Here is a 14124-nt window from a genome sequence, read left to right on the forward strand (position 1 = left end):
ACATCACCTGACCTCAGTTTAACCTTGACCTTGTTTTGGACTTATGTTGCTTTGTATCGACAAGGATGCCACCGGGGGCATCAAGCGTTCATTGAACGCAGCTTCTTGTTGACTAATGCAATTATTTGCTACTTACTTACATCCTTAACTGTTTGCCGGATATATTTTTTTGCCATTCCTTACCACAACCTTTTCGATGGGGGATACCAATTCATCGAATTTGCTTGTTCAAATTATTTTGATTTGTCAAAAAACATGGCCACCAGGAATGAAACTTGGTCAGAATGTTGAAGTCTATAAAATCTTGAAGGAGTTCGATATTGGGTCATCTGGGGTCAAAAACTAGGTCACCAGGTCAAATCAAAGGAAAAGCTTGTAAACACTCAATAGGTCACAATTTTGGCCCAATCTTAATGAAACTTAGTCAGAATGTTACCCTCAATAAAATCTTGGTCACAGTTTTGGCCCAATCATAATGAAACTTAAGTCAGAATGTTACCCTCAATAAAAGCTTGGACGAGTCCGATAATGGGTCATCTGGGATCAAAAAACTAGGTCACCAGCTAAAATCAAAAGAAAAGCTTGTTAACACTGTAGAGGCCACATTTATGACTGTGTCTTCATGAAACTTGATCAGAATGTTAATCTTGATAATATATAGGTCAAGTGCAAATCTGATTCAGGTGGGGTCAAAACCTAGGTCACTAGGTCAAATCAAAGGAAAAGCTTGTTAACACTCTAGAGGCCACATTTATGACTATATCTTCATGAAACTTAGTCAGAATGTTAATTTAGATGATCTCAAGGTCCAGTTTGAATCTGGGTCATGTAGGATGAAAAACTAGGTCACCAGGTCAAATCAAAGGAAAAGCTAGTTAACACTGTAGAGGCCACATTTATGACCTTATCTTAATGAAACTTGATCAGAATGTTAATCTTGTTGATCTATAGGTCAAGTTCAAGTCTGATTCAGGTGGGGTCAAAAACTAGGTCACTAGGTCAAATCAAAGGAATAGCTTGTTAACACTAGAGGCCACATTTATGACTGTATCTTGATGAAACTTAGTCAGAATATTAATCTTGATGATCTTTAGGTCAAGTTTGAATCTGGGTCATGTGGGGTCAAAAACTAGGTCACCAGGTCAAATCAAAGGAAAAGCTTGTTAACACACTAGAGGTCACAATTTTGGTCCAATCTTAATGAAACTTGGTCAGAATGTTGCCATCTATAAAGTCTTTGATTAGTTTCATATTGGATCATCTGGGGTCAAAAATTAGGTTTCCAGGTCAAATCAAAGAAAAAAGCTTGTTAACTCTATAGAGGTCACAATTTTGGCCCAATCTTAATGAAACTTGGTCAGAATGTTACCCTCGTTAAATTTCTTGGACAAGTTTGATATTGGGTCATCTGGGATCAAAAACTAGGTCACCAGGTCAAATCAAAAGAAAAGCTTGTTAACACTGAAGAGGCCACATTTATGACTGTATCTTCATGAAACTTGGTCAGAATGTAAATTTAAATTATCTCAAGGTCCAGTTTGAATCTAGGTCATGTAGGATGAAAAACTAGGTCACCAGGTCAAATCAAAGGAAAAGCTAGTTAACACTGTAGAGGCCACATTTATGACCATATCTTAATGAAACTTGATCAGATTATTAATCTTGATGATCTATAGATCAAGTTCAAATCTGGGTTAGTAGGTGTCAAAAACTAGGTCACTAGGTCAAATCAAAGTAAAAGCTTGTTAACACTCTAGTGGCCACATTTATGACTTTATCTTCATGAAACTTGGTTAGAATGTTAATTTAGATGATCTCAAGGTCTAGTTTGAATCTGGGTCATGTAGGATCAAAAACTAGGTCACCAAGTCAAATCAAAGGAAAAGCTAGTTAACACTGTAAAGGCCACATTTATGACCATATCTTAATGAAACTTAATCAGATTGTTAATCTTGATGATCTATAGATCAAGTTCAAATGCGGGTCAGGCGCTGTCAAAAACGAGGTCACTAGGTCAAATCAAAGGAAAAGCTTGTTAACACTCTAAAGGCCACATTTATGATTTATCTTCATGAAACTTAGTCAGAATGTTAATCTTGGTGATCTTTAGATCAAGTTCGAATCTGGGTCATGTGGGGGTCAAAAACTAGGTTATTAGGTCAAATCAAAGGGAAAGCTAGTTAACACTTTAGAAGCCACATTTATGACCATATCTTAATGAAACTTGGTCAGAATGTTAATTATAATCTTGATGATCTTTAGGTCAATAGGTCAGGTGAGCGATACAGGGCCTTCATGGCCCTCTTGTTTAAGATACAGCCTTGAAATTTGAATGACATGTACAGTTTTGCACACCGATCTTAATATTGACTTTCAGTGACCATGAATGTGACCTACTGACCTACTTTCTTGTTTTTAGCTCACCTGAGCCAAAGGCTCATGAGCTTTTGTGACTGCTCAATGTCCGTCGTCCGTCTGTCAACAATTTCTAAGAAAATCTTCTTGGGCCAGAATTGAAAATATGTTTGTTTGCTGTCCTCCTACCTACCCACTTAAAATGCTGCGTCCGAAAAGTTTTTATTGGAGAATGCTGGTCAAATTTTTTTTTAAAGTTGCGATATAACAAGTTCTGCATATATTTCGAGTAAGCAAATTTGTCTTATTTTTACAGAAGATATATTCTGTAAGAAACGTTCATATATCTACTGGTGAAAGTATAATTCCTCTCCCCCCCCCCCCCCCCCCCCCCCCCCACTCCCCCTCCCAACCCCTCCAAAAAATAGATGCTTACCTACCTACATATCCAACTTTAAAAAGTATGGTCGGGAGACAGCAGACAAAGATTTTTTAAATGTGGCCTTGAAAACCACTGGGCATAATTTCACCAAAATTCACAGGAATGATCCTTGGGTGGTCCCCTTTCAAAATTATTCAAAGAATTGAATTGTATGCAGAACTCTGGTTGCCATGGGAACCGAAAGGAAAAACTTTAAAAATCTTCTTGTCCAAAACCGCAAGGCCTAGAGCCTTTGATATTTGGCATGTGACATCATCTAATGGTCCTCTATGAAAATTTTTCAAATTACACCCCCTTGGGTGAAAAGAGGGGTCCCAAGTTTTGCATAAACTTGAATAGGAAAAAGCTTTAAAAATCTTCTTGTCTAAAACCACAAGACCTAGGCCTTTGATATTTGGTATGTAGCGTTGGCTTGTGGTTCTCTACCAAAATTGTTCAAATTATTACCCTGGGGTGAAAACAGGCCCTGCCCCAGGGGTCTAAAGTTTAACATAGACTTATATAGGATTTTTTAAAAAAATCTTCTTGTCTGAAACTAAAAGGCCTAGGCTTTTGATATGTATGTTGCATTGCCTTGTGGTCCTCTACAAAAGTTCAAATTATTACCCAGGGGTGAAAAGAGGCCCTGCTTCAGGGGTCTCAGATTTTACATAGACTTATATAGGGGGGAAAAAAAAATCTTCTTGTCCTAAAGTTCAAGGCCTTGGCCTTTGATATTTGGTGTGTAGCATTGTCTAGTGTATCTCTTACAAGATTGTTCAAATGATACCCCTTGGGTGAAAAAGATGCCCCGCCCTTGGGGTCACTTGTTACATGAGTTATATAGGAAAAAGTACTTAAAAATTATTAGATCATTATTCCTTGACTGTTTAATTATAATTACCTGATGACCCATAGTGATTAGGGGTCACCTGACTGTGACCTTGACCTACTGACCTACTTTCTTGTTTTTTAAGATACAACCTTGAAATTTGGATGACATGTACATTTAAGTACACAGATCTTAAAACTGACTTTCAGTGACCATGAATGACTGACCTACTTTCTTTATATTTTAGCATCAGTTTGACATTAGAAACGTGGGTCATATTACTCAGATGAGCGATCCAGGGTCATCATGACCCTATTGTTTAAGATACAGCCTTGAAATTTGGATGACATGTACAGTTTTGCATACGGATCTTAAAACTGATTTTCAGTAACCTTGAATGTGACCTGCTGACCTACTTTCTTGTTTTTTAAGATACAGCTTTGAAATTTGGATGACGTATATTTTTGCATGCTGATCTTTCAGTGATCATCAATGTGACCTACTGACATACTTTCTTGTTTTCTAAGCTACAGCAAAAGGATTTGGACCCCCTGTAATATTTTCTTTTACAGATTTGAACAGTAATCTTGCATAATCTTTACCTTGACCAGCTCTCCTAATTTTCTTGTGTTTTAAAGCTTTAGCTAAGAAATTTGTTCAAGCAAAGAACTGTACTCAGGTGAGCGATATAGGGCCATCATGTCCCTCTTGTTATAATTTACATAGATTTATATAGGGAAAAACTTTGAAAATCTTCTTGTCCAAAACCACATGGCCTAGGGCTTTGATATTTGGTATATAGCATCATCTAGCGGTCCTCTACTAAGATTGTCCAAATTATTTCCCTAAGGTCAAATATGGCCCCGCCCCAGGGCTCACATGGTTTATATAGACTTATATAGGGAAAGACTTTTAAAATCTTCTTGTCTTAAACCACAGGGTCTAGGGCTTTGATATTTTGTATGACATTTGTGACATCATCTAATTGTCCTCTACTAAGATTTTTCAAATTATTCCCCTAGGATCAAATATGGCCCCACCCTGGGGGTCACATGGTTTACATAGATTTATATAAGGAAAAACTTGGAAAATCCAGGCCTAGGGCTTTGATATTTGTAATGTAGCATCATCTAGTGGTTCTCTTCCAAGTTTGTTCAACCTAGGGTCACATGGTTTATATCTAGGGAAAAACTTTGAAAATCTTGTCCATAACCTACAACATTCAAATTTGGACCACATGTATAGTTTTGAGTGACTAGATAAACCTTGACATGAGTTGACCTTGATCTTGACCTAGTGACCTACTTTCACATTTCTGTAGCTACAGCCTTCAAATTTGGACCACATGTATAGGTTTGTGTACCGAGATAAACTTTGACCTTGACATTGACCTAGTGACCTACCTTCACATTTTTGAAGGTACAGGCTTCAAATTTGGACCACATGCATAGTTTTGTGTTCCGAAATAAAATTTGACCTTGATTTTGTCCTAGTGACCTACTTCCACATTTCTCAATCAACAGCCTTCAAATTTGGACCACATGCATAGTTTTGTGTACAAAATGACCTTAAGATTGACCTAGTGACCTACTTTCACATTTCTCAAGCTACAGCCTTCAAATTTGGACCACATGCATAGGTTTGGGTACCGAAATAAACTTTGACCTTGACATTGACCTAGTGACATACTTTCACATTTTTTAAGGTACAGGCTTCAAATTTGGACCACATGCATAGTTTTGTGTTCCGAAATGAAGTTTGACCTTGATTTTGACCTAGTGACCTACTTTTACTTTTCTCAAGCTCAAATTTGGACCACATGCATAATTTTGTGTTCTGAATTGAAATTATGTCTCCCCCAGGAGACATATTGTTTTTTCCCTGTCCGTCCGTCCGTCTGTCCGTCCGTCCGTCCGTCCTTCCGTCCGTCCGTCCGTCACACTTCATTTCAGAGCAATAACTGGAGAACCATTTGACCTAGAACCTTCAAACTTTATAGGATTGTAGGGCTGCTGGAGTAGACAACCCCTATTGTTTTTGGGGTCAGTCTGTCAAAGGTCAAGGTCACAGGGGCCTGAATAGGTTTGTGTACCGAAATAAACTTTGACCTTGACATTGAATTAGTGACATACTTTCACATTTTTTAAGGTACAGGCTTCAAATTTGGACCACATGCATAGTTTTGTGTTCCGAAATGAAATTTGACCTTGATTTTGGCCTAGTGACCTACTTTTACTTTTCTCAAGCTCAAATTTGGACCACATGCATAATTTTGTGTTCTGAATTGAAATTATGTCTCCCCCAGGAGACATATTGTTTTTGCCCTGTCCGTCCGTCCGTCCTTCTGTCCGTCTGTCCGTCCGTACGTACGTACGTCACACTTCATTTCAGAGCAATAACTGGAGAACCATTTGACCTAGAACCTTCAAACTTTATAGGATTGTAGGGCTGCTGGAGTAGACAACCCCTATTGTTTTTGGGGTCAGTCTGTCAAAGGTCAAGGTCACAGGGGCCTGAACATTGAAAACCATTTCCGATCAATAACTGGAGAACCACTTCACCCAGAATGTTGAAACTTCATAGGATGATTGGTCATGAAGAGTAGATGACCCCTATTGATTTTGGGGTCATTCCGTCAAAGGTCAAGGTCACAGGGGCCTGAACATTGAAAACCATTTCCGATCAATAACTGGAGAACCACTTGACCCAGAATGTTGAAACTTCATAGGATGATTGGTCATGAAGAGTAGATGACCCCTATTGATTTTGGGGTCACTCCGTCAAAGGTCAAGGTCACAGGGGCCTGATAATTGAAAACCATTTCCGATCAAAAACTACAGAACCACTTGACCCAGAATGTTGAAACATCATAGGATGATTGGTCATGAAGAGTAGATGACCCCTATTGATTTTGGGGTCACTCCGTCAAAGTTCAAGGTCACAGTGGCCTGAACATTGAAAACCATTTCCGATCAATAACTAGAGAACCACTTGACCCAGAATGTTGAAACTTCATAGGATGATTGATCATGAAGAGTAGATGACCCCTATTGATTTTGGGGTCACTCTGTCATAGGTCAAGGTCACAGGGGCCTGAACATTGAAAACCATTTCCGATCAATAACTAGAGAACCACTTGACCCAGAATGTTGATTTTCGTAGGATGATTGGGCATGAAGAGTAGATGACCCCTATTGATTTTGGGGTCACTCCGTCAAAGGTCAAGGTCACAGGGGCCTGAACATTGAAAACCATTTCCGATCAAAAACTACAGAACCACTTGACCCAGAATGTTGAAACATCATAGGATGATTGGTCATGAAGAGTAGATGACCCCTATTGATTTTGGGGTCACTCCATCAAAGGTCAAGGTCACAGGGGCCTGAACATGGAAAACCATTTCCGATCAATAACTGGAGAACCACTTCACCCAGAATGTTGAAACTTCATAGGATGATTGTACATGCAAAGTAGATTACCCCTATCGATTTTGGGGTCACTCCATTAAAGGTCAAGGTCACAGGGGCCTGAACATTGAAAACCATTTCCGGTCAGTAACTTGAGAACCACTTGACCCAGAATTATGAAACTTCATAGGATGATTGATCATGCAGAGTAGATGACCCCTAACGATTTTGGGGTCACTCTGTTAAAGGTCAAGGCCACAGGGGCCTGAACATGGAAAACCATTTCCAATTAATAACTTGAGAACCCTCGACCCAGAATGTTGAAACTTCATAGGATGATTGTTCATACAGAGTAAATGACCCCTATTGTTTTTGGGGTCACTCCGTTAAAGGTCTAGGTCACAGGGGCCTGAACATTGATAACCAGTTCCGATCAATAACTTGAGAACCAATTAACCAAAAATGTTGAACCTTCATAGGATGATTGAACATGCAGAGTAGATGACCCCTATTGATTTTGGAGTCAGTCAATTAAAGGTCAAGGTCACAGTGGCCTGTTCATGTAAAATCATTTTTTTGGAAATAACTTGAGAACCACTTGACCTACAATGTTGAAACTTAATAGGATGATTGGGCATGCAGAGTAGATGACCCCTATTTATTTTGAGGTCACTTGATCAAAGGTCAAGGTCACAGGAGCCTGAACAGTGACTTGAGAACCGCTAGGCCAAGAGTGTTGAAATTTAGCGGGATTACTGGACATGCCAAGTAGATGATCCCTATTGCAGCCAACCATCAGTGTCTCTTTGACTTTCGCTCCTGACCCCTATTGACTTCTTGCCTATAGGACTTTGCATTTGGGGAGACATGCACTTTTTTACAAAAGTATTTTCTAGTTTGACCTTGATTTTCACCTAGTACCTACTTTCACATTTCTCAAGCTACAGCCTTCAAATTTGAAGCACATGCATAGTTTTTTTTATACCAAAATGAACTTTGAACTTGAAATTGATCTAGTGACCTACTTTCACATTTCTTAAGCTACAGCTTTCAAATTTGGACCACATGCATGAGCCGCACAGTTTTGTTTACCAAAATGAACTTTGACCTTGATAAATGAACTTTGACCTTGATTTTGACCTTGAGCTAGTCTTTAAATTTGTAACATTCATAAATGGCTCAATGGTTGGCGCCAAGATCACTCTGTGATCTCTTGTATTTATTTTTCCTTACCAGTTTAAAAATAAAATCACATTAAATCTTTAAAATACAGATATTAGCATTTGAAAGCATTCACCAATTACAGATTTCCAGACATTTTCAAACTCTGTTACACCTTCTTGAATTATATGATTTATGTACAATTTTAGTATTTTGCCCTATTACTTAGAAAATGTTATATTGACATGCAATATGTTTTGTGAAAAATGTCCCTAAGTGGGAGGACTTGGTAACTCTGGTACAAATTGTGTTCAATTTTATTTAAAGGAAGTATACTTTCAAGTGAAAAATGTAAATCAGACAACAGTACGGAATTAAAAGTTGTGTTTTATAATAGTCTGAAATTGAAATAATAACAATTTTAGGTTGATGTACAGAAATTACCACAGGCAAGAGAAACAAAAAGACATGATAAAAGAACTTCATGCTGCAATACAATCATTTTCCCCTTCACTTCTCTAGTTAAAACATTACCCATTTAAAGAGAAGTCCAGTCTCCAGATGCATGTTCATAAATTAATTATTCTCCTTGGAATTATTGACTTTCTACATCCGAAAAAAAAAAAATCAGAAGGGAAAAGTTTTCCTGGGTCATGTGGGAGGGAAACAGTTTGGACTAACTTTACAGGCTGACTTCCTACATGTGGGAGGGAAACAGTTTGGACTAACTTTACAGGCTGACTTCCTACATGTGGGAGGGAAACAGTTTGGACTAACTTAACAGGCTGACTTCCTACATGTGGGAGGGAAACAGTTTGGACTAACTTTACAGGCTGACTTGCTACATGTGGGAGGGAAACAGTTTGGACTAACTTAACAGGCTGACTTCCTACATGTGGGAGGGAAACAGTTTGGACTAACTTTACAGGCTGACTTCCTACATGTGGGAGGGAAACAGTTTGGACTAACTTTACAGGCTGACTTGCTACATGTGGGAGGGAAACAGTTTGGACTAACTTTACAGGCTGACTTCCTACATGTGGGAGGGAAACAGTTTGGACTAACTTTACAGGCTGACTTGCTACATGTGGGAGGGAAACAGTTTGGACTAACTTTACAGGCTGACTTGCTACATGTGGGAGGGAAACAGTTTGGACTAACTTAACAGGCTGAATTCCTATATGTGGGAGGGAAACAGTTTGGACTAACTTTACAGGCTGACTTGCTACATGTGGGAGGGAAACAGTTTGGACTAACTTTACAGGCTGACTTCCTACATGTGGGAGGGAAACAGTTTGGACTAACTTTACAGGCTGACTTGCTACATGTGGGAGGGAAACAGTTTGGACTAACTTAACAGGCTGAATTCCTACATGTGGGAGGGAAACAGTTTGCATTAACTTTACAGGCTGACTTGCTACATGTGGGAGGGAAACAGTTTGGACTAACTTTACAGGCTGACTTCCTACATGTGAACTTGGAGCTGGGTGTAGTGTTTATATCATAAACATGTAAAAATGGATATGTGTATCATTGTATTCTGTGTACGGCTGTTTGGAAAAAATGGACGTATAATGTGATGGTGCATGCGTCTGTCTGTGTCCGGAGCATAACTTTATATCCATTAAAGATATTGACTTTAAACTTAACATGTTGTTTTTACATGAATTTTAGACAATGATAGAGAGATGGTGGACTCTGCTGGTGAGTCACTATTGTAGAATCCCATGTACACAAATAAATTATGGCTCACAAATTTTCTGTACTGAATTTAACATGTAGAATGAATACTTATATTACACTTATAAACTATGTAATCTCATTTTTCTTGTCTGGTATTTCACTTCTTATAGCTTTAATTGAACTCACCTCTATGTTGTGTGAAATGGTTGAACAATAAAACAAAGAAAAGAGGACACAAAGCTAAATAAAAAAATAAATTTTATTTACTGTGATGTGGGCTGTTGATCAGACCTAAGATAATTTCTTAACAATGTTGAGGGTAACAAAGTCACTAAGAATAGGACAGAATTAATCAGAAATGGCTGGAGCATAGTTTTAAGGTCTTCTCCCAACTTTGTTCAAAAATGGGTGCTTGACCCCTTGTTTTGAGGCCATTAGAGCTACACACAGAAAAGCCTTTAAACAACTTTTTCTTATCAACTGCTTGATGGAAACCTGGTTTGTAACATCATGATCACAGGACTACAATATTTCGGAACATTGTTGAAAGTTCGGATGCAGTTTTCTCGCATTTGCTAGCACGCATGTGAGAAAGTTTGGTACCATCGTGCGTGGAATTTAATAGACAACAAATGACGTATATAGTTTTAGAAAATATTTATTTAGAAAAAATATAGCAAGCGAAAAACCAAAGGGACACAGAACTTTGCTCTAGGTGAAATGATTTCCCTTGCGTTTTTCTTATAGGGTAGGGCCTAGACCTAGGCCAAACCCCTGTGATCATGATAAGGTCGTCTCTCAAATTTGTTCAAATGGAAAACTTGCTAGTGTTAAAAATAGATGAGCCTTTAAACAACTTCTCATGATCCACTTGATAGATCTTCATCAGATTTGGTTTGTAGCATCATAGTAAGGTCCTCTCCTAGGTTTGTTCAAGTGGGAGCACTTGGCACCTTTTAAGGGATGTTAGAGCTAAAATTAGAAAATTCTTTAAGTAACTTCTTTTTCATGAACCACTTGATGGATCATATTCAAACTGGCCTTTTCCAGGAGACACTTAAGCTTAAATTAGAAATATCTTTAAATGACATTTTCTGGTGGATTTTCATTAAATTTAGTCTGTATCCTTGTAAAGACCTCTCAGATTTGTCAAAATAGGGGCACTTGACCTGTGTTATGTTTTTTATTCCTACCATTCATGTTTCAGTTTGTCAGACATATAAATGAAGGTCATATTATCAATTTTAGATGAGGGCCACTATGACCCTCTTGTTTTGTGAATTGTAGTTGTGCAGGGGTTTCATTTAGGGCTGGGTGTGGGTGTGGGGATTTCCCCTCGCTATAGTGGTCTTAAGCCCTGGCTGCATTTACTTGAGCAAATAGAGTTTTAAATGGGAGGATCCCCCGACCCTTCTCTACTTTGCAAGCTCAACCATTTACTTATATAATGAATAACCCCTGGTTGTACTGTCTGGAATTTTATAAAAATACATTATCTATTGTTATTGCTCACAGACATTAACAGTTTAGAAAGTTACTAGGAAAGCCTTTAATGGTTTTGATAAAGCTTTTGTTATTTCCCCCCTTCTTGTTGTCTGTGTGAATGTTTGCATGATTAAAGAGCATGCCTCACTAAAAAAAGAAACACATTTTTTGATATAAAGGTAAATAATAACAAATAAAGATACAGTAAAACCTGTCTTAAGCAGCCAGCCAAGGGAGTGGGAAAAAGTGGCTGTTTACAGCAGGTGGCTGCTGAATGCAGGTAATTTATAGAATAAATGACCATTTTGGGAAATGAGACACAGGCTGCTTAAGACAGGTTGGCTGCTAATTAGAGGTGCAGTGACTGGGAAACCCATGAGACATGAGCCATAGTCACATAAAAATGAAAAATGTCTCATAAGTTTAAGTGCTGATGAGCCCTGTGTCATATGTCTAAATTGTATTGAATGCAAAAGGATGAAACTATTTAATAGTCAAATCTTACACAAATGAATGTATTCAGTGTGCAGATTCAAAGTGCTTCCAGTGTTTAAAAACATGTTTTAACATCGTATTTTATTCTAGACTTCCATTTTTTGTCAGTTTTCAATAATTTTCTTTATTGACAAGCTGTTACAGTTTTAGTTACTATATTTGTTTTTTACTGAGAGCTTCTTTAATATGAAATGTGTACATACTACAATGCCAGTTCTTAGTTTACAAGTCGCAATTGTCCCATAGAAATTTCTGAATGTCACATAAGATTTATAAATGTCACATAATTTATTGTGTATGACGAGCCATTGTCCCATGGACAAAATTTCTTTCCCAGTCACTGGAGGTGACTGGTTAAGCAGGTTTTACTGTAAATAATAACAAATAAAGGTAAATAATAACAAGTTAACCTATCATTGAGGAAAACATAATTCAGTCCCTCATTCAATGGATATCATTTATGAGAGATGGTCATGACGTAATATTACATTTTTATTACCTTTGAAGCTTGTATGTCACCCAGGAGTGAATAAGTCTCTACAGTCAAGATGTATAGACTAAATTGTCAATTAGGGATCAATTAGAGGCCATAAAACTACATTGTGATACCTCAGTGTAGATAGGAAATGGGTTTTTGTTGACCTGATAAAGTTTTATTCCTTACCTGATCTGTGAGACTATTAGCTACTTTCTGAATACTGAATTTTTTATTAAACTGAATGAGTTAGTGAAATAAGGAGACATGATGATGTTTACAGCCATGTATGTGAAAGGCACAGCAGGGATGAGAGGTAAGGGATAGAATATTTTCTCTCTCTTCTTGTCGAAAAGTTGCATACAGATGTGCACTATGTTGTATTCTCAGAATAGTGATAGAACTATTATAAAGACATTACATCAGTGACATCACAGATAGAAATGGCAGTTCCATCATTATTTTTGTATGCCATGTGACTGTTTTGAACACATCAGCATTTCGTTTCTAATCGTTATGCTGTCCGAAAGATTTTTTTGGGAGGGTAGTGAGGATGCATAGTTATATCCTTTCTGCGCCTGTCACATAATAAAACTTATTAGCGTTTGATGGCCCTTTCACGCTTCCGTAGAATCAACATTTATTACACGAAATTCATTTTGAATCTATTTCTGAAATGTCTAGGTCTGCAGCTTTCAAATATGGAAATATCTAACATCTGAGGCATATACTGACTTTTAGACATCAAAAAGGACCTTTTGAACGATTTGACGAAGTTCCAAAAATCTCCATAATTATACCCTTGCTTTGTGTTTATTCAGAGTTTAAAATTTTTTATGGTAGATGAAAAGCTGACATGACATGCTTAAGTCCAGGTATTTTAAAATCATTAGAAAGTACTGAAAATTGACTCCCCATTAGCAAAACAAAGAGAAAAAGTCCACGCACATACATTTAGACATGGTGACCCCTGCGCGTGACCCCTGACTATAGACCAATGCAAATGCAACTGGTTTTCAAGTTTAGCCTGTTTACTTTCATTTTCTTTACTTCGGGAAAAAGATGAAGGTCGTCATAGTCAATTTATTTGTTATCAAAAACATACGTATGCCTGGCGAGATTGTATAACAATGTGCCCGTTGTCCTAAGGATATACAGCTGCCACCTTGTCATGTCTGCCCGTCTGCCCCAAATCTGTCCTACAGGTTTCATGGGATTTGGCCAAACCTACAGAAATATATCACTATGAACTGAATTTGCACATATTATCAGAACATGAATGTACCATGCAGGCCTCAACCTTAACTTTTTTCAGCAGTTGTCAGCAGGTCCACCAACTGCTAAAATCTAGTAGACCTGCTCAGACTTTAGTGGACCTCCAATTCTATTACATAAATTGTGATGTTGTAGACGTCACAACTTCATATGACTCAAAGAAACAGGACTTATTTCTAAAATAAATAGAAATGGAAGACTGTAGCACTCTGTTATCCTTCGGGTAATTATTTTGGAAAGTGTCCCAAAATATGGACACAATAATCATCATCCACCCGACCCATGTTGAAAGTGAAAAAAAGATCATTTACAATTATCGGTAATTACTCTGATGATAAACTAAATAATTGGCCTTGTTTTCATCATCAATTAACACCCCCACAAAGAGCTGAAAGAAGTGTGTCGATAATTATGGCATCTGAAGTGGAGATCAAAGCGGTATAGTTGCCCGAGATTGTCATGGCATTATGTCATGTTTTCGCGCCATGTGACAGATCATTGTCTTATCGTACTTTCTCGATTCCTTAAATTGTTG

General features: G+C 37.8%; 1 protein-coding gene across 9 annotated transcripts in view; it reads left to right on the forward strand.

The window, feature by feature from the left end:
- LOC123529326 (membrane-associated guanylate kinase, WW and PDZ domain-containing protein 3-like) overlaps positions 1-14124 on the forward strand; it is a 284542-nt gene that overhangs the window by 62912 nt on the left and 207506 nt on the right. For 8 of the 9 annotated variants that reach the window (XM_053521338.1, XM_053521345.1, XM_053521342.1 and 5 more), the window contains exon 6: positions 9851-9880. The exons of the other annotated variant lie outside the window; for it this stretch is intronic. In XM_053521338.1, the coding sequence (XP_053377313.1) occupies positions 9851-9880 (30 nt within the window). The remainder of the gene's footprint in view (positions 1-9850; positions 9881-14124) is intronic. 9 annotated transcript variants of the gene reach the window in all.

The sequence above is a fragment of the Mercenaria mercenaria genome, chromosome 13 (genome assembly GCF_021730395.1).
Source record: "Mercenaria mercenaria strain notata chromosome 13, MADL_Memer_1, whole genome shotgun sequence".
In the NCBI taxonomy this organism is placed as follows: domain Eukaryota; kingdom Metazoa; phylum Mollusca; class Bivalvia; order Venerida; family Veneridae; genus Mercenaria; species Mercenaria mercenaria.